The 18,585-nt window shown below is 35.0% G+C and overlaps 1 protein-coding gene across 1 annotated transcript in view; it reads right to left on the reverse strand.

The window, feature by feature from the left end:
* Nucleotides 1-11,330: 11,330 nt before the first annotated feature.
* LOC144441044 (E3 ubiquitin-protein ligase LRSAM1-like) overlaps nucleotides 11,331-18,585 on the reverse strand; it is a 39,327-nt gene continuing 32,072 nt past the window's right edge. Inside the window, exons 12-21 of the mRNA XM_078130554.1 lie at nucleotides 18,323-18,367; nucleotides 17,796-17,866; nucleotides 17,485-17,584; nucleotides 16,675-16,762; nucleotides 16,080-16,154; nucleotides 15,466-15,642; nucleotides 14,574-14,672; nucleotides 13,877-14,008; nucleotides 12,981-13,199; nucleotides 11,331-12,273 (exon numbers count right to left, since the gene is read on the reverse strand). Coding sequence (XP_077986680.1) covers nucleotides 12,148-12,273; nucleotides 12,981-13,199; nucleotides 13,877-14,008; nucleotides 14,574-14,672; nucleotides 15,466-15,642; nucleotides 16,080-16,154; nucleotides 16,675-16,762; nucleotides 17,485-17,584; nucleotides 17,796-17,866; nucleotides 18,323-18,367 — 1,132 coding nt within the window. The 3' untranslated portion in view covers nucleotides 11,331-12,147. The remainder of the gene's footprint in view (nucleotides 12,274-12,980; nucleotides 13,200-13,876; nucleotides 14,009-14,573; nucleotides 14,673-15,465; nucleotides 15,643-16,079; nucleotides 16,155-16,674; nucleotides 16,763-17,484; nucleotides 17,585-17,795; nucleotides 17,867-18,322; nucleotides 18,368-18,585) is intronic.

The following is an 18,585-nucleotide window of genomic DNA, read 5'->3' on the forward strand; positions in this document are numbered from 1 at the left end:
GAACTATTCCTGTCTCAGCTAGTAATGTAATGAAAAGATGTAAGACTTTGCTAACTATTAAACATGGAGTATGCTCATTACAACTGAATTCTGCTGGAGAAGAAGTTTACAAAACCATAATGTGCCTGTGTTGATATACAGACAATGAACACACAAGCAATCAATCAATCAAAATACAAATTAGCAACCATCAGCAAATTTTGACAAATAGAAAGTAATATTTATTAACATTAAAAACAACTAGAAAACATGACAGCTTTTTATGAAAGTAAGGATAACATTGTCTTCTGATTTCATCAAATAGATGACAATTATTGATAAAACCCAGATATATTCAAATCTCACCCATATTTATATCTAAACTTACATAAATACCCAAACAATGGCATGACTATTTTTTTTTAACCATGAACTAACACAAATTTCAGTACTGTAATATTCTGAACAGTCACAGCATAGAAAGCATGTATCATGTTACATAATCTAAGCTACATTAGGACACATATATTGACAACATCCATAAAAGACACATTACCTTCACTTAGGTGCATGAATTGTGTAAGAAAATTACTCCTACAGAGAGAGAAATATTGAAGCATCTAGCCTAAGAATTGTCAAGTTTAGGTGATACTGGCATTGGAATACATTTAGTCCATCAAATATTACATGCATCATTGTTCACAAAATTATTTAGTAACACTAGATGGCATTTTACCACTGTTGATCACTTTCATCAACAAGGAACTGTAAATGGCTGTATTTTTTCAGTAACAATAACATTTGTGTACACATTCCCCTGGAGAGAGTGGTGTACTGGTTACTAAATTGATCTTCACTTTGTGAATTTGAACCAGCAAAGTGTATAAAAAAAAAATTTCTTAGACAATCGGATGAAGACGTAATCTTCATGTTTACTGGGTTAGCTAGTTGTAGATTGCTGACATCTCAATATTGGTCTGGCAATAGCTGATGTAAGGTTTTGTAAGCTAATACAAGTGTCACCACTAGTGGGTGTCACCACAAACATCACATCTGACACATCACTTTCAGTCCATTTCTTGCAGTGGAATTTGTCAGTATTTGTACGTGTAAGCCCTGAATAGAAAATAAAACATAACAGACATTTAATTAATAATCAGTTGGTAACTTATATTATGATATAAAATTAGTTCACAAACTTAACTTTCTCTCAGTGAAATAAAATACTTATAACAATATCTAAAGTTTATCTCATACATTTACTTGAAGTAGTGACACTGGAGATATGGCTATATTATGCACAGCACACACGAACAGAACATCATACCATCAACACAAACAAAATGGTAAACCTAAATGATGTTTATTTTGTAAATTTGAAAAAAGCTGTTCAGTAAGTGAGCAGTTTTATAAGGTTCATAAACTGCAATTTTAAATGTAACTGAAGGGTTTACATCTACATGTGGAAAGCAATGTCTCCTAACAAAACTGTGTGATAGACGAAACAAAGTTACAATCAGTCTAGTATTCATAAAGTGAAATTATTATTTTTACCTATAGTCAAAATATAGCAGCCACAAAAAAAAATGTTCATGCTAGTGGGAAATTTTGTCTAAATCTATGTGATCTCATGATCTTTGAGTGCTAAACCCAGATGAGCTAAGAAAAAAAAACTAAAAGAAACAAAATTAAAAATAAATAAATAAATAAATAATAATGCTACAATTAAGAATAATAATATTAGTTAAAATTTCAAAGTTTCAAGGAAGAGACCACAGACATTTGCACTCTAAACCATATCCAATGTTGTTTGTTTCCCGAGTGGAATGTACATGTCTGTTGAATGAAAACAAAATGGCTGTCACTCGATCATGTTCCAATGCACGTTTTAGAAATACAATAACTTCTAAACTTTCCACAATTTGAGGTTTCGCTTGATAATAGTTGATTATATGCCATTCTGTCTAAAGGAGTTATTGGCCCACGCTTGCAAAATTGATACGATCGTCACTAGTGTACTACTCCACAAGTGTACACACATAGCGTGCATAATTTATACACCACATAGCGTACAGAAAGTTTGAAACTTACCTTCGGGTTTTCTTCATTTTATCTTTTCACATTTGTAAAGAGAGATCGTGAGGTTCGATGAAGGAGGGTATTAGACTACACTTGACTGTACCCGCTGCTGAATTACAACAATTCACATGTGGAAAACATGATGAAAGGTCCCGGGGAGAGAGGTGGACTGTGATGGTGACATTGTACTTTTTTCGTGTCTACTCAAGTTCCGAGTTCGATCGGTAGTTCATAGAAAAAGTTGGATACTTCGGAGCGATATTCGTACGTATTCAACTTTGCAGTCACAACGATAAGGGGGCCAACACGATCGACAATAATAACGCGGAGACCCAAATTGACATTCGCATTCGTTTGTCTAGTCTACACTTATTTCTAGTCACAGAATGCTTTTGCTACAAAAAGCCTCTGGATCTTTTGTCATAGATGTAGTATACTGCTACATAGTTGCACTCTTGTCTAAATACATACCTCAAAGCTACAAAATTAAAATAGGTCGGGGTTATGTTGTGACTACTGAATACAGACATGACTGGGATACGACCAGATTGCAGATCAATTTTGAGTTTGGGCGGGTTGTCGATCCGTTCGTCTTCCATTCTCTACGTTTCAAGATAATTTCAGTGTACCATGAAATAGTTGGATTTAGCTCGTGATCGAGCTACAAAAGCAACAGAAGATCTGGCTATGTTTACATTACGACTCAACTTTGAATGGAATGGGCACATTTTCAGTTTAGATGCATAATGGACCGTACGTTTATCCATGGAAGTATAAGTGGGTTATACTTCCATGGTTTATCATAGAAAACTAGACGTGTTTTATACCGGAAGTGATAGTTGTTCTTTCACTGGGGATGCGCACACATATGCGCAGAACTCCAAAATAACCGAGGCGCATTCTACGTTTTAATCAATCTGATTAAAATCCGATGTGGTGAAAGCGGCTAGATGTCCTTATTTACCTCTATTCATCGTGTTGTGACGTTTGTTTTGTTCGGAGTGATCGCCGGCGCCGCTTTCACCGCATCGGATTTTAATCAGATTGCGTTTTAATTAACCAAGAGTGTCCTAATTTTCAGAGTAAATGTCCGATGTCTGTATCTCCAGATATCAATATGACTGCTTCAAGTTTTATGACATATTAATGTAATTCACCATTCACCAGTAAATCTTAAATAAATCTATCAATATCAAACATACAATTTTGTCAGTGTATAGGTTGAAATATGGACCAGAGACGTGTATCCATGAGTTAGTATTAGGGACCGGTCAGTTTCTCTAACCGGGGGGGGGGGGGGGTTGTCAGTGGATAATACCATAGAGCCGTCGAAAGGTCCCTGAACACCCCCCCCCCCCAGACACAAGTTAATCTCATCATAACCTTAAAAAAGGGACACAATACGGCGTATTCCAGTTATCGATCTTCCGGTCATTTAGCAGGTAAGCATCATAAGAATGCATGGAAAGAAACATTTTTCATCCAGGAATATTTCACAAGATTCGTGGCTTTTTTTTGAGGCAGCTCTACACCCAGGAACATTACAGTAGTGGTTTGGCATATTTTGATTATTGTTAATTGATAATAAAATATTACAGTCAGGACAGCACGGAAAGTGAGGGGAAACTTCGTGTCAGCACAGGGGGCAGCGAGCATGTAATTGATCGACCGATAGATCGATCGATTGATTATTTGGTTGAATGATTGATCGATTGAATGATCAATTTTTGTGGCGCAATATAACTTATTTTGTGTGTGGTATTGATCAATTCACTCATTGAGTTTTAAAACTATTTCTTTTTCTTTCCCTGGTCACTTTGCTCTCAGCTATATCTCAGACCACTAAAAGTCTGAGGCTGTATGTAATTCTCTCTTTTCGTAACTAAATGAAGACACCTTGTCCATTCTTCTTAACTAAATAGCATTCGATCCTTATTAGTTTAAGGATGATCGAATGTTTATCCAGTGTGATACTCTCCCGGCAGTTGAGAGATAAAGCAAACTGTTAATGTAAGTGATCTCTCGCCAATTATAAGATTAGGAGTGTTTTAATTTAGATATGAGGAGAAGAATGGACAAGGCGTCTTTCTTTAGTCAATAAAGAAAAGAGAGAATTACAAATGTACATGTACAGCCTCAGACTTTTAGTGGTCTGAGATATAGCTGAGAGCAAAGTAACCAGGGAAAGAAAAAGAAATTATTTTAAAACTCAATGAGTGAATTGATCAATATCACACACAAAATAAGTTTATTGCATTGATCATTCAATCGATCGATCATTCAACCAAATAATAAATAAATAAATCGATCGATCAATCAATCAATTACATGCCCGCTGCCCCCTGTGGTGTCTGCAGTTTCTATAGCACAATGCGCAACTATTCTGGCCCTCACTTCCGGTTCTAAAACAGCGCCCCTAGTGGCCAAACCATGATATCGGCGATAGTCACGAGTCTGGCAGTGAGGCAACAGTTAGCCAGAATTAATCATTGGAGAATTTCATTATTTATCAGAATGATTGGAGAACTGAGTTCCCAGCACAGGCTCGATGTATTTTTTCTTGACTAACTAAGTATGTATATACTTTTCCCACCAAAATTGTAAGCAAACATTTTCACTATTTTTGCTGAAGCCAAACCACTTTAGACACTGAAGAAGTCAATTGAGTCTAGACCTAAATCTGTGGACAAGGTAACATTTCCTGCTTGCGATAAATTAACCTTTACGTATATAATAATAATAATAATAATAATAATAACTTTATTTCCTACGAAAAACAAACAAAACAAAATAACAACAGCAACGACAGTGACAATTTCGTCCACTTCAATTGGACGTGTGACGACAATTGTAGGAAATGTAGCTAGAAATAGTCATGCATAGACTAATCGAGTCTAGCTACTCGAAATAAACTTAATCTGAGGATTACTATTTACACATATTTGCTGTTCTCATAACTTCGGAGGAAAAAACAACTACAACAACAAGGAATGGTGCAAAGGAAAACTTGTATAAATTACAATACACAGGACTCGTCAAGAAGAAATTGTTTAAACTTCTTTTTAAAAAGACTTTTGGAAGAAATACTACGAATATCGTGTGGTAAACTATTCCAGATTTTGGTGCCTGCAAACTTAATTGATGATTGTCCAAAGCCACTTCTATACTTAGGTGTGTGGAGATCTTTGTTCAGTTTTTGTCTTGTTTCATGGTTATGGCTAATGTAAGAAAAATAGTTATCATGCAACCAATTCAACTGATGAACATCTTCTGATCGATACTTTTTAGGATTTTGATCAATGTGTGATGATGTAATCTGATATTTGCGTAATTGTAAGAAATAAAGTAAAACACTTTTGCAGACAAACTTACAACCTTCGACCGTTTTCTATGTGGCTTATTTGTTTTATTATTATTTACATTTATTAGTGCAAGCAAATATCAAAAGAAAAGGGACAAATTCATTAAAAAATCATAACAACCAACTACGTATATACATTGCTCATATATACTCTAATAGATTCCAGTATCTGTGGTTGACAATGAGTTAAAGGGGGCATAAGCTGAGTTTATAGGTTTTGGGGGTATAACATTACTACATCGTTAAAAGGTACTCACATTATTCTACTTACTGAAACATACTTAACCATCACTGGCAATTGACTCAACTCAAACCTGGTATTACAGTATAGCTCTTCAAATGATCTAATGACGTAATTTATTGTGTGTGTAGAAATGTTGAGGACGTCCCTACTACTCTAAGAATGCTCTAACAATGCCAGCAGACAATTGTAATGTTATAGAAGACATGCATTCACATTAACATTATACTGGCATAGTTTACTTGCGGTTTTATGTAAGTATTTTCATTTGAGTCAAGAGCTTATATAAATTCAGCTTATGTCACTTTAATACATGGCCGGGTTAACTTGATACAAGTACATGTTTATTCAACTATAGTGAAGTGCTGATTTCATTAACATTACTGAAAACAGACTACAAATCTTTGAATCGGATATTGAAAATATTCTCACATCAGTGCATACATTACATTTTGCTAAACATTATAACACACCGTACAATTCAAGAAAAATTTCACATAACATGAGAAAGTTATTTGACAAATGAAAACACTTGCACTTAAAACCACCATGGAGGTAGGAAGGACTAGTAACTGGAGACACGCCCTAGCAACTGATGGCAATCTCTCGAGGACTAAGCAATGGTGGTCATGCAGGTTGTACCAATGGGTTTTTCGGACAATCAAGATAAAGGGATTAACATGGGCTAAGACAAAGGATAATTAAGCAGATTAAGGAAGTTGTTTCTCCTGTCCTTCCTACCTCCATGAAACCACCAAGCACAGATACACATGTATATCACTACTATATTGTTATATAATCAAATATTATTCCCCTATATTTTTCTTCGTTCAGCCAAGGAAAATACAAGTCACCTAAGTGGCCCTAGCAATGAGTAGCGATAACCCTTAGGTCAAAAGTATTTTCTGGCTGAATGGAGAAAAATATTGCAGAATATAATTATACCATTGCCAGTAATATTTTTTTAAATCAGGGAAAGTAATGGCAATTTTGAGGGTTTTGACTCATATTTTGAACACTGCAGAACCAGTGACATAGACATGCGTTGTCGTGATGTAGAATAACCAGAGGATATATTCGATATTTTTGGTTGAATCTGTATCATGCATGGCATAATAGCTATTGATCATATGGTAAATGTGCACACATCAATGACACTAACAGACGGGAAACAAAACTCTATTTTCTGGACACTGAGATTGAATAAAATTGATATTCAAGTCAAATCTATCAGACTGCTATGTAATTGCTAAAATCTAAAGAAATATATTCGATAGATTAATGAAAGACATTTGATCTCTTATTAGGCTCTTCTTTTCACTCGAGAAGATGGGGATATTTTAAAATTATTTCCAATATTTTTTTTTTTTATAATAAAACATTCTCATAATTGTTTCACTACATGATAAGGAAATCATTCACCGTAAGAATTCCCATTTGTGGTAAAGCGTGACCCCCTGACCTTTCAACTTTGACATTGAGAGGACATGATACACAAGTTGTAAACTTACAGGCTAATGCCCTAATGCCCAGGCAAAGTGTGACATATAAAACTATGTTTCTGACTTCACTGAAGAAAGATCTGTCTAAAGAAGGAACAAACCTTTAAGGCAGTTTCAACCTTAATACTCGCCATAAAATGAATATACAGTGCATTGCAGGTTAGTGTTCACTCTCTGTGTTTAATACAACCACTCAGAAGGTGATAACAAACGGCGCATGCTACACTTTTAAGATAGCAAGATTAAATGAACAGTTTCATGCAACATTTTGTCTAAATGAAATGAACTAATGTGCTATCATACAGACCTCAAAATATTGATACCTGTGCGACTAGTTGCAGTATGTTTAAAATGGTTTATTTCATTCAGACTAAATGTAGTAAGACATTGCGATCTTGCTATCTTAAGCTTGTAGAATGTGCAGTTTGTTATTAGTTTGTGTGTGACTGTATCAAACAGAGAGAGAGAGAGAGAGAGAGAGAGAGAGAGAGAACAGTAATATGCAATGTGCTGTAAAAGAAATACTATGATGAAAATAAGTCAAGCTGCAAAACTAGAAAGGACTTTACAACCCAAGGTTTCTGTTTACTAAGATAGACACAAACTAAAACTATTGTTATTTGATGTGGTAGATTACACAAGTGGATGATTAGTGGTTCCTCAGTTGTGTGAATATAATCACCCTGTGACCAAGATAGTACAAACATTGGAAGTCCCAAAACAGCACTGTAAGTTTATGGATCTCTGTCAATGAAACACTGCCTGTGTCAGCCTATGGACATATGTATGTGTGTGACTACCTAAGAAAACTTGTTTTCAGAGACACCTCCCAACTGAGACTATAATTAAACCAATGTTTTATTCAATATCGTATCAATGTTGTATCAACATGTTGCGACAAAAGTTTTAGTTTGCGTCTATCTTAGTAAACAGAAGCCTCAATTCACCAGAATAATAACAGTGGTTTGAGTGATATCATGGTTAAAAAGAATATTGTATGAAAAATATTTCTACAGTGACTGGAGTTGTAAATTAATACTGAAACCATGCATAATGTCACTACATGGAAATAATCACAAAAGATATCGAGAGACACAATACAGTTCAAATATAAAAGCTGCACTCGCAACATTTGTTGAAATTATTTCGTTAGATAAATCATAATATAGTACACACCCCTGGAAGTACTCACCCTGCACAGTATTTTATCACTTGTGAGTGCACATATCTGTGTAGACCTCAGACCAGGGGTCTGAGTGTAGACAGAGTACAGTGCAACATTTCCAATCATTTTGATTTTTGACGGTTTGTACCCTACAATCTGCAACCCCCCCCCCATGAACCACAATTTTAACTTGAATATTATACTACTTAGTGATAAAATAAACTCCTAATTATCATTGATGGTACTTTCAACACTTTCTTTTGAATATATTTTTAGTCTTCGATCTAAAAAATAATATCTCAAGTATAGCTAGTGTAGCTTAATTGCTGATTTTAGACTCAATACACAGTAAAGACATTTTGATAGAAGATTCCTATTACATCGTTTCATTCATTCTCTGTTTACAGCTATGTCAATTTTCACTGTAAAATGTTGATTATCTTGACGTTAAAAGTTCATTTGTAAGCTTCTAAGTTTTATACATCTAGAAACTAGTTACAACATGTGTTCCTAAAGTTTAACCTATCTGTAGACTTGAATGACTATCGCTAATATATCCGAACTGACATTTTGATTTTTTTTAATTTTCGCTATCGTTCCAAGTCTATTCTGACAACCATTCAAAGCTAGTCTCAAATGGAATTCCTATATACAGCGTGATTGGTCGAATACATAATTAGACATTTAAATCGTGCAATTAGGTCACATGATGAATCCATAATTAGATGTCGATCACCCACTTATGTTGAGTCTATTCAAATTTATGCTAATGTTTTGCACACGTTATGTGTATAGCAGGGCGGGGCTTAAACACTAGCGCTGAACAGTCGTCAGGGTAGATGTGGGAATGGAGCAAAAACTTTAAAAAATCAATATGTTTGTTAGGATAGTGGAATGGTGTAGTAGTGATAGTCTACAGTTAGGCTATAAAGTAGTACACGCAGAATCTCTTCACACTGTTAACATTACACTCCTTATAATCATACATAAAATCTTGTAACTTGAAAGGAAAATAGCAGAAGCAGTGTAATGTTTGCTGGGGCCAAACTGTTGTCAAGGCAACTATATAATTCTTTTATCATAAACACTGGTCCCTAAATACCATGTACCCTGTTGACCCAAATAAGAGGGGTGCAACTCCTATAATGAAGGCAAACTAAATACAATTTTCCTAGTTGAAAGGAGGGGTGCAACTCCTATAATAGAAACCAAATATCGTTTTTTTAGCCAATTAACTGCACAGATATGGCCTTTCATATTATGATGCCATTCTAACAGAAATTCTACTTTTTTGAAAAAATCCAGTAAGGTCATAACAGGGACACACTGTTTTATCATTACTGATCCACAAAAAAGTGAAACATGTCAATTATTTCCAAATTAGGAAGGCATGAACAGAAAAAAGCTGAGAAGTAAAGGAAATGCTGATATTAAAAGTCTATTGAGTACATCCAATCTTTGCAACGATCCGAATAGAGAGCATTCATAATTCTTTCTCCAGCATGTGAGAGTGCGATTGCCCATTTTAGTACACCCATCACTACAAATGTCTTACAAAACACTAGAGGGCGCTATCACTAGTTTACAGACATCGCTTGCATACCTTTCTTATGCAAAACACTAGAGGGCGCTATCACTAGTTTACACACACCACTTCATACTCCTATACTATATTTTAATTTTACATTATCTTGAACGGTTAGTAAAGATATGTACAGCGGTTAGAATTAGTAAGGCATATTAATATACAGTAATTGCACATCAGCAAGGAATTTAAGCTCTGTCAAGAGACACAATTTAGAATATTCATTCATGTCTGTAGAGGTATATATAATACTGGTGGCTGAAAACAGCCTGAAATTTGATGAAAACTTAAAAAAAGATTATCAAAATGCTAAAAAAAAATTTAGCATGAAAATTGTGATTCAGTGTTAACTTATCTATTTTTTTGTCATATTTTTTTTTCTTAGTTTCAGTTTTTGTTGTTTTCTTTCTGTTACTGGAGACATCAATTATGTCTGTTACAGTTTTTAATGACAGTGAGGTAAGAATGTGTGTTTGTTTGTCATCATGTGATTGATGCTAGGATGGTGATCAATATCAAATTAATCTGTATACTATCTGTTCAAAATATCAACCACACATTGTTGAAATTATAATTAGAAGAACATGAAACTTTTCATTCCGATAAAATATAACACTCGGCCATAACAATTTAACAGCAAAAGGAATATATATATATGTGTGTGTGTGTGTGTGTGTGTGTGTGTGTGTGTGTGTGTGTGTGTAAGAGGTTGTAGAAACGTTGCTTTTAGTTTTAATATTGACCACCAAGTCTGTGTGTGTGTGTGTGTGTGTGTGTGTGTGCGTGTGTGAGCATGTGTGTGTGTGTGTGTGTGTGTGTGTGTGTGTATGTAACTTTAGTGTGAGGAGCATATCTCAATTTGTGTATATGTATGTATGTATGTATGTATGTATGTATGTATGTATGTATGTATGTGTGTGTGTGTGTGTGTGTATGTAACTTTAGTGTGAGGAGCATATCTCAATTTGTGTATATGTATGTATGTATGTATGTATGTATGTATGTATGTATGTATGTATGTATGTAATGTATGTATGTAATGTATGTATGTGTGTATGTATGTATGTATGTGTGTATGATGTATGTATGTATTTATGTATGTACGTATTTGTACATATATGTGTGTGTTTATGTGTATGTATGTATGTATGTATGTATGTATGTGTGTATGATGTATGTATGTATTTATGTATGTACGTATTTGTACATATATGTGTGTTTATGTGTATGTATGTATGTATGTATGTATGTATGTATGTATGTATGTATGTGTGTGTGTGTAATATATATATATGTATGTATGTACGTATGTATGTATGTGTGCTTAAATTTGTGGGTATGGTTGAGTACATGTCTTTGTGTGTGTGTGTGTGTGTGTGTGTGTGTGTGTGTAAACATTGTGAAGGTACATGTCTTCATTTGTGAGTGAGTATACACATGTGCATTGGGTGGTGTATACATTTGTATGGAAAATAAAACATACGTGGATGTATGTTGTGCAGGCCATTTCAGTTCCTTTTATCAAGACAAAAAATCCTTGGGCTGCATAAAATGCCACTGGGACCCTAAACTTGGGTATAACCTTCCACAGTAAAAGAGACATAATCATGAGAGTCTAAGGAAGTTAAAATACAACCCAAAGTCTTGGCTTATACTCTTTTCCAAATTAACATATCTATATGTTCCCTCCATTTGTTTCCCCTATGTACAAAAAATTGTCACGCAACCAACCGTTGTCATAACTACCACAATGCATGATCAGTTTGATAAACACTGAGACTAATCAATTATGCAGTTGATCCATTATTAATACTTCTAGACTTTGACTCTTGGTAATACAGTCAATCTTTCAGTAGTGCAATCTCTTAAAAACACCACTTCCAAATACACAGTAGTTGGCATTTCTACACTACACTGTAAAATACATTTTGTAGATTACTATTTGTCTAGCGTATATAGTCATGCAAAAGTCTCTCGGATTCCTACCTCAAGTAGAAACTTCATTCGCAAGTTTATGTAAATTTGAGTGGTTAATCCGTGTAAAACTATGTGAGCTCTCGCCTTGACTTTTTCTGCATGTGAAAAGCAGGATACAGTAGCATTTGTACAACTGGGAATTTGCCATACGAGTCAGGAGTACCTCAGAAAACAGTAACTACACCAGAGAGAAGCTTGTAAGTAATGTAAACATTTGATATAACCACTAGAAATCACACAGCACACGTACTGCAGCACTTATCCTTGCTTGTTGAGGATAATTTTCATTGTCAGATGAGTACGGCACATTGGGCAGGTATCCAGCGACGTAGAACACTGGTAACAGCAGCAGACATGGCCACATGGCAGAAATACCATATCAGACTGAAAGAGAAAATCCACATAAAGTTAATACTCTGTAAAAATGTGAGATTATCAATTAATACATATATTATATTTCATATGATCAGATGCTACAGATCAGTTTGTAACCATTGTAAAAATGTGAGATTATCAATTAATACATATATTTCATATGATCAGATGCTACAGATCAGTTTGTAACCATATAAAGTCTTGTACACAATTATTTTAATCATATTATTTTAGACTAAAGTTGGAAATGGAATTTCTCAAACTTAGTTCCAAACAAAACTTATTTACTGTTAGTACGATATATAGTATTACATATATACCAGAGATTACTTGCACTGGTGTGCTCACTCTAGTGGTATTTTCACTGCAGTGCAATACAGAAAACATTATTGCATACCTGCATGCAAATGATATGCAAATGAGGATGCAATCATTTGCTACACATTAAATCACATGATCTTTTTATGGAAATTTGCTGTTTCAGATAAACATATATAATAACAACAAAACCCCATGTGGGTACTCACGGGTATTTGCACTTGTGCTTGCAGAGTTTTCTGTGTAGCGAATGATTGCATTCTCATTTGCATACAGGTATGCAATAATATTTTCGGTATTGCACTGAAGTGAAAATACCAAGAGCCTAAGTCTGCATGCGCACCCATGCAAGTAATCTCTGGTATGTAATACTGTGTAATAAGTCACAGCATACTTACCAGTCTTTCCATACAGACAACACACTCTGCATTGACATGAGTGATAATTTCTTCAGCAGGAGGAGCTGTAGGTTCGGCAGCCCTCGACTCAGCTGGAGCTGATGGTGGTCTTATCTTGGTTTCTGGTCCAGCCATGGCGGCCTCCTTCTTCTGTCTCACCATATAATCTTCTATTGCCAACAAGATACCCTTCCTTGTACCTACTTCATGCACACCCATCTACAGACAGAAGATGAAAAGTCAAGAATGGTTCAAAACTGAAGACAAATTCTTACAGCAGCAGCAACAACAACAACAAGGTAAATTTAAAACATTTTTTGGGTGAAATTTTTGCTGTAGATTACAAGATGCAATGGGTAACACTGAAGTAAAGCACTTTCTGTATATCCTACATACACTTGTTTATAGCATTCAAATCAAGTGTAAAAGTATTTCAATTGGTTTATTTACAAATCTAGCATGTGGTCTTTTTAATGCTGTCAATTAGCAAAATGCAACAGTATACTTTTACACTTGATATGGATGCTATAAATGATTGTGGTAGATACAGAAAATGCTTTACTTTAGTGTTATGGGTTTAACAGTCCACAGAAAATGCTTTACTTTGGTGTTATGGGTTGTAACAGTCTACAGAAAATGCTTTACTTTGGTGTTATGGGTTGTAACAGTCGACAGAAAATGCTTTACTTTGGTGTTATGGGTTGTAACAGTTGACAGAAAATGCTTTACTTTGGTGTTATGGGTTGTAATTGTATGAAACTCTAACATGAAATGGTGTGTCAAGTTCTAGTCTGTGTTTATGTACATAGACAGTAGTTCTCTCCTCTGTTCAGGATCTATGTACACCATTGTCTTTCAACATGTAGGTGTTTTCAAATCAAGTTACACTGACTTACAATTGTTAGATCTTCTTCTGTCATCACACACAGTGTCTCAATAGAAACACGATGTCTAGAAAAGTTAGGAATATAATCCTCTGCTTTGGCTCTTTGAAGAATATCCCTCACTGCTATTTCAAGATTATTCTCCTGAAAAAATCAAAGGAAAAGTGAATAAATATTGTATAAATGTACCATATACCCTGGTTGTACTAAGTTAAGACATTACAATATACATGTTTCTATCATTGGTTGTGCTGTGCTTGAAATACAAATGGATAAGTCAAAATTTTGAAATCACCATTACATGTATTTTCCTTATGTTCAAACAATTGAGCTTGGACAAGTTTAATCATATCGTTCCCCAATATTCTTTCTTCATCCAGTTGGAAAATACTTTTGACGAGGAATTTGTCATTTCTGCCTTCAACACATTGCACAAAGGCCTCCATAATTAGTCTATACATAGTAAGACCTCAATCTCTGGTTTGGGGGTTGTTGAATTAAGCTGAAAGTGGGTAAGTATGTCTGTCAATCTAGGCACAGCGCCCTCAGTGGCAACCGTTGGTCACTTTTACAGTAAGCAGAATAGCTCAAGATGTCTAGCATTTCGACTTGCCCCATATATGAGTGAGCTCTTTTTTTCTCAGCATACTAATATGAATGCATTATCAGTAGCACCCCCCTAACTGTATGAGTACATAAACATACATACCATATCTATAAGGTAATGTGGTTTCTGGTCCAGAAGTCTTTGATATTGAACCAACCAGTAATCTACAGCATCATCTTCTCTCTTTCTCTCCATTTCAAGCTGTAAAACATATGTGTAAACAAGAGTGTAAATAATTTACACAGATTATAATACACATTCAAACAGTTCAACATTCTTTAGCACTGAGCTTTCAATCTGTCTTGGGTGATGATCCCCATCAGAATGACCGATTCCATGGTTACAGCTAATCACTAGTATGATCAGCTGATTGTAGATGTTAGGTAGTCCAATGTCCCTGTCTCTGTTGATCTTAGGATTGTAGCTAGTGATGTTGATGAGAATCCTCATGAGAGTTGTCATTCTGATGAGGATCGTCAACCAAAACAGATTAAAAGCTTAGAACTGCTTGTGCATGCATTATAACCTTTTGTAAATCATTTGATCTCATCAAGCTGATGAACATATGCATGTGTGTAAATAGCATGAATTGTCAGATGTTCCTCTTTGAATTGACAGTTATACAGGATTCAGTACCTCAGAATTCTCTGTTTGAAAGGGGCTTGAGCTCAGAGCACAGACAACAATGTTATTGTTATTGCTCAGTGGTTCTATATGTTTCAATTTCGAACGTCAGGTGTTATATTGTAAGACAGATTCTGATTGGCTACTAGTAAGAATGAGATTCGGTATGAGAACTCCTATGGTATTGTGTCAGATGTAGGTACAAGGTGCTCACAGAACAAGCGACAATAAAAATAGGAGGTAAACAAAGAAATCGTGCCAAGTTTCCTACATCAGATTTTAATAATCACATTGGGACAAGTTGTACTTCACATAAAGTTTAGGTCGCAATCGCCAAACAAGGTGAATTAATAGTGTATGGACAACTTACCAATCTCTTCTTCAATTCAATCTGTCTCCTTTCTTGTTCATCCATCAACTGTATTAACATACTAGTTAAATCACTACGTCGTTGTTGTAGTACCACTTTCTCTGTTTCAGACTTCTCATTCTTCTTTTCCCATTCTATCAATGATAACTCAGCTAACTGCTGCTCAATAAGTGATATCTGAAGAAGAAAAATCAATTTACAGTACTGGGTTATTTACATTATACTTCATTTCTGTGAATAAATTCCATGTCAGAATTTTGAAAAATCAATCACACACTTGATTTTGATGAAAAACATGAATACACACAAATCAAAGAAACACAGCAAACTTCTCATCACAGTTTTCACTACCTAATCACTTTAGCCTAAAAGTCCAGTGTATATGTAAGTACATTGTACCCTCCCCCCCCTCCCATCCCCATGTTACAATGTGCTAATAAGGCCAATTACCGAGTTCACTGCTATGCATACATGTACCTGCCTGTACGAAAGTTTCAAGGTTGCAATAAGCATGTACAAGTACGGAACAAGCTGAGGGACAGCGTGCAAGTTATTGTACAATCTGTTACAGCGCCCTCACAAGGTGAAATCACTAAAATCCCTGCCATACATACCTGTGCCGTTATCCTTTGATTTTTAGCATCCTTCTCAAGTTGAAGTGCTTCAAAGGCTTCCATTTGGAATTTTTCCTGAAAAAACAAACAAAAGACAGTTAATGTATTTCCTTCTGAATATATTTCCTGGCCACACACCGATGGGTTAAGTATACTTCTGCACGTCTTTCACTATTTGTATTTTATTCAGCAAGATTCTTTTCAAGTCAATAACCTTGGACATATAATACTTTGCCGATCAATCAATCAATCAACTGATCAATCAGTCAATTTTACAGCACCAATTTCCAGATTGATTGATCAATCAATCAATCAACAAATCAATCAGTCAATCACACACTTATTCAATAAATCAATTTCTAAAGTACAATTTCAAAAATTGATCAATCTGAACATGACAGCTGTAGGCTTTGGCTGTACTTTAAATACACATAGCATTTTATTTCACAGCATATGAGAATGCCTGCAACAGTGCAAGCCATATGATGATTAAGGTAAGTTGGGCGTAGGATTTATGTTAATTACATTCTGAAAATTTGTGATCAGATACATTATATATGCAAATTTTGAACAATATCATTCGCCAGAGACTTACATCTTTCATCAGTTGTTTCATGAGAACATCTTTGTTCATTTCCTTGGCATTTAATAGCAGTTCTAACTTCTCAGCATTGTCACTGTCACTAAAATCCAACCACAACAGACAATGACATGAAATGAATCACAATGTCATGATGGGTGAAATAAACATCTTTATCATTTAATACCTACATGTATAACCACATCTGATGTATTGCTCTAAAAAACATCATGAGATCTAGCTGTGCAATAATTTTTCCACATACGTGGTCATACTTTGCCCACAGTCATTGTATAATTTATGCTCCTTTGCAAAATGACTTTGACTGTAGCCTTTATTGCAAACAAAGCACTGATGAATTTTCACTTTGAGTCTAACATTGTCGACAAGAATGTGCACATTTTTCTATCTATAAGGTATTTAAGCTTTTCACGAGGTGTGATCACACTTTCACAGTTTCTTCTGGACCTCAATTGGAAGTATGGCACCTGGGACCTTCCAAGGTTCAGGCCCTTCCATTCCACAACTTGAGTCTGCACTCCCATATCTGGGCTGTCAAGATTAGGACTTCTCAATATCATAGCTATAATCATGGTAGCTGCTCAAAAATTTTCATTTTTACCAATGTTGAAACTGGTACTTTACTACAAATATGTAGACACCTCCAAATATATTATAATAAGATTTTGACAACTTTAACTAGTAAAACATAGTCAGCAAAATCAAACAAAGTTGATTGAAAAATAATTCAGTTACAGCAAAAATAACATTGACATTCTATCATGGATAAACAAGTTTATTAAAAAAAGATGATGAGATACTTACGCCACTTGTGTTGTTCTGATTATGTTGGTTTTATTAGTTTCATAAGCTTGACGCAATAACTCTAAATTGTTATTATCTTGTAGCATAACTTGCATGGATTCTGTAAGACAAAACACATATTATTGTTATTTCATGCAAATCTTATATTTTTACTGATGCTGCTAGATCATTGAGTTTTCAAATGTTCTGTAACATTTACTGTAGAAATCTTGAAAATAAATTAAAACAGATATGTATAATCTATCCCAGTGGTTGCCCAATAAAAATGACAAGTGAACACAAAGGCTACTCACCAAGTTGTCAAAACTTACCTATGACATCTTTTTCCCTGAGATTGTTATGTTCCTCATAAGCCACCTTGAAAGTCTCATCTAACTCCATTCTATAATATACAATTAATATGATAAAATAAGATGGCAGAGATCTATCTCTATCTCAGTCATAGTGTGTGTCTGTCTGTCTCCTCTGTCTCTGCTGTTCTCTGTCTCTCTATTCTCTTATTTTCTGTCTCAACCCTTCCTGTCTCTCTAGGTGTGTGTGTGTGTGTGTGTGTGTGTGTGTGTGTGTGTCTGTCTGTCTGTCTGTCTGTCTGTCTGTCTGTCTCTCTCTCTCTCTCTCTCTCTCTCTCTCTCTCTCTCTCTCTCTCTCTCTCTCTCTCTCTCTCTCTCTCTCTCTCTCTCTCTCTCTCTCTCTCTCTCTCTCTCTCTCTCTCTCTCTCTCTCTCTCTCTCTCTCTCGGTTTTTGACTTTAAGTTGTTTACACACACATCCACAGACAGACAGACAGACAGACACCGGCAATCCCTATCATTCTTCCATATTGATCATGATAGACTTACCTTTCTCTTTCTATGGCTTCAAGTAGTTCCTCAGTCTTGCGAGCTCTGAAATGAAAATGTTCAAAAAAATAAATAAACATTTAATTTGATTTTCTTTTAAAGTTATTAATGGGAAAAATTATCTAATTATATTGACATGTGTACCTTTAATATAAACTGTCTAACTATAGTATACTTCTCTGGGTCTAAATGCTTTCATGAAATAGTACTAGCAGTGATATGCTGTCTATTTCAAATGCAATCATTTCATAACATGAGTTTAT

The sequence above is a fragment of the Glandiceps talaboti genome, chromosome 10 (genome assembly GCF_964340395.1).
Source record: "Glandiceps talaboti chromosome 10, keGlaTala1.1, whole genome shotgun sequence".
NCBI lineage: Eukaryota > Metazoa > Hemichordata > Enteropneusta > Spengelidae > Glandiceps > Glandiceps talaboti.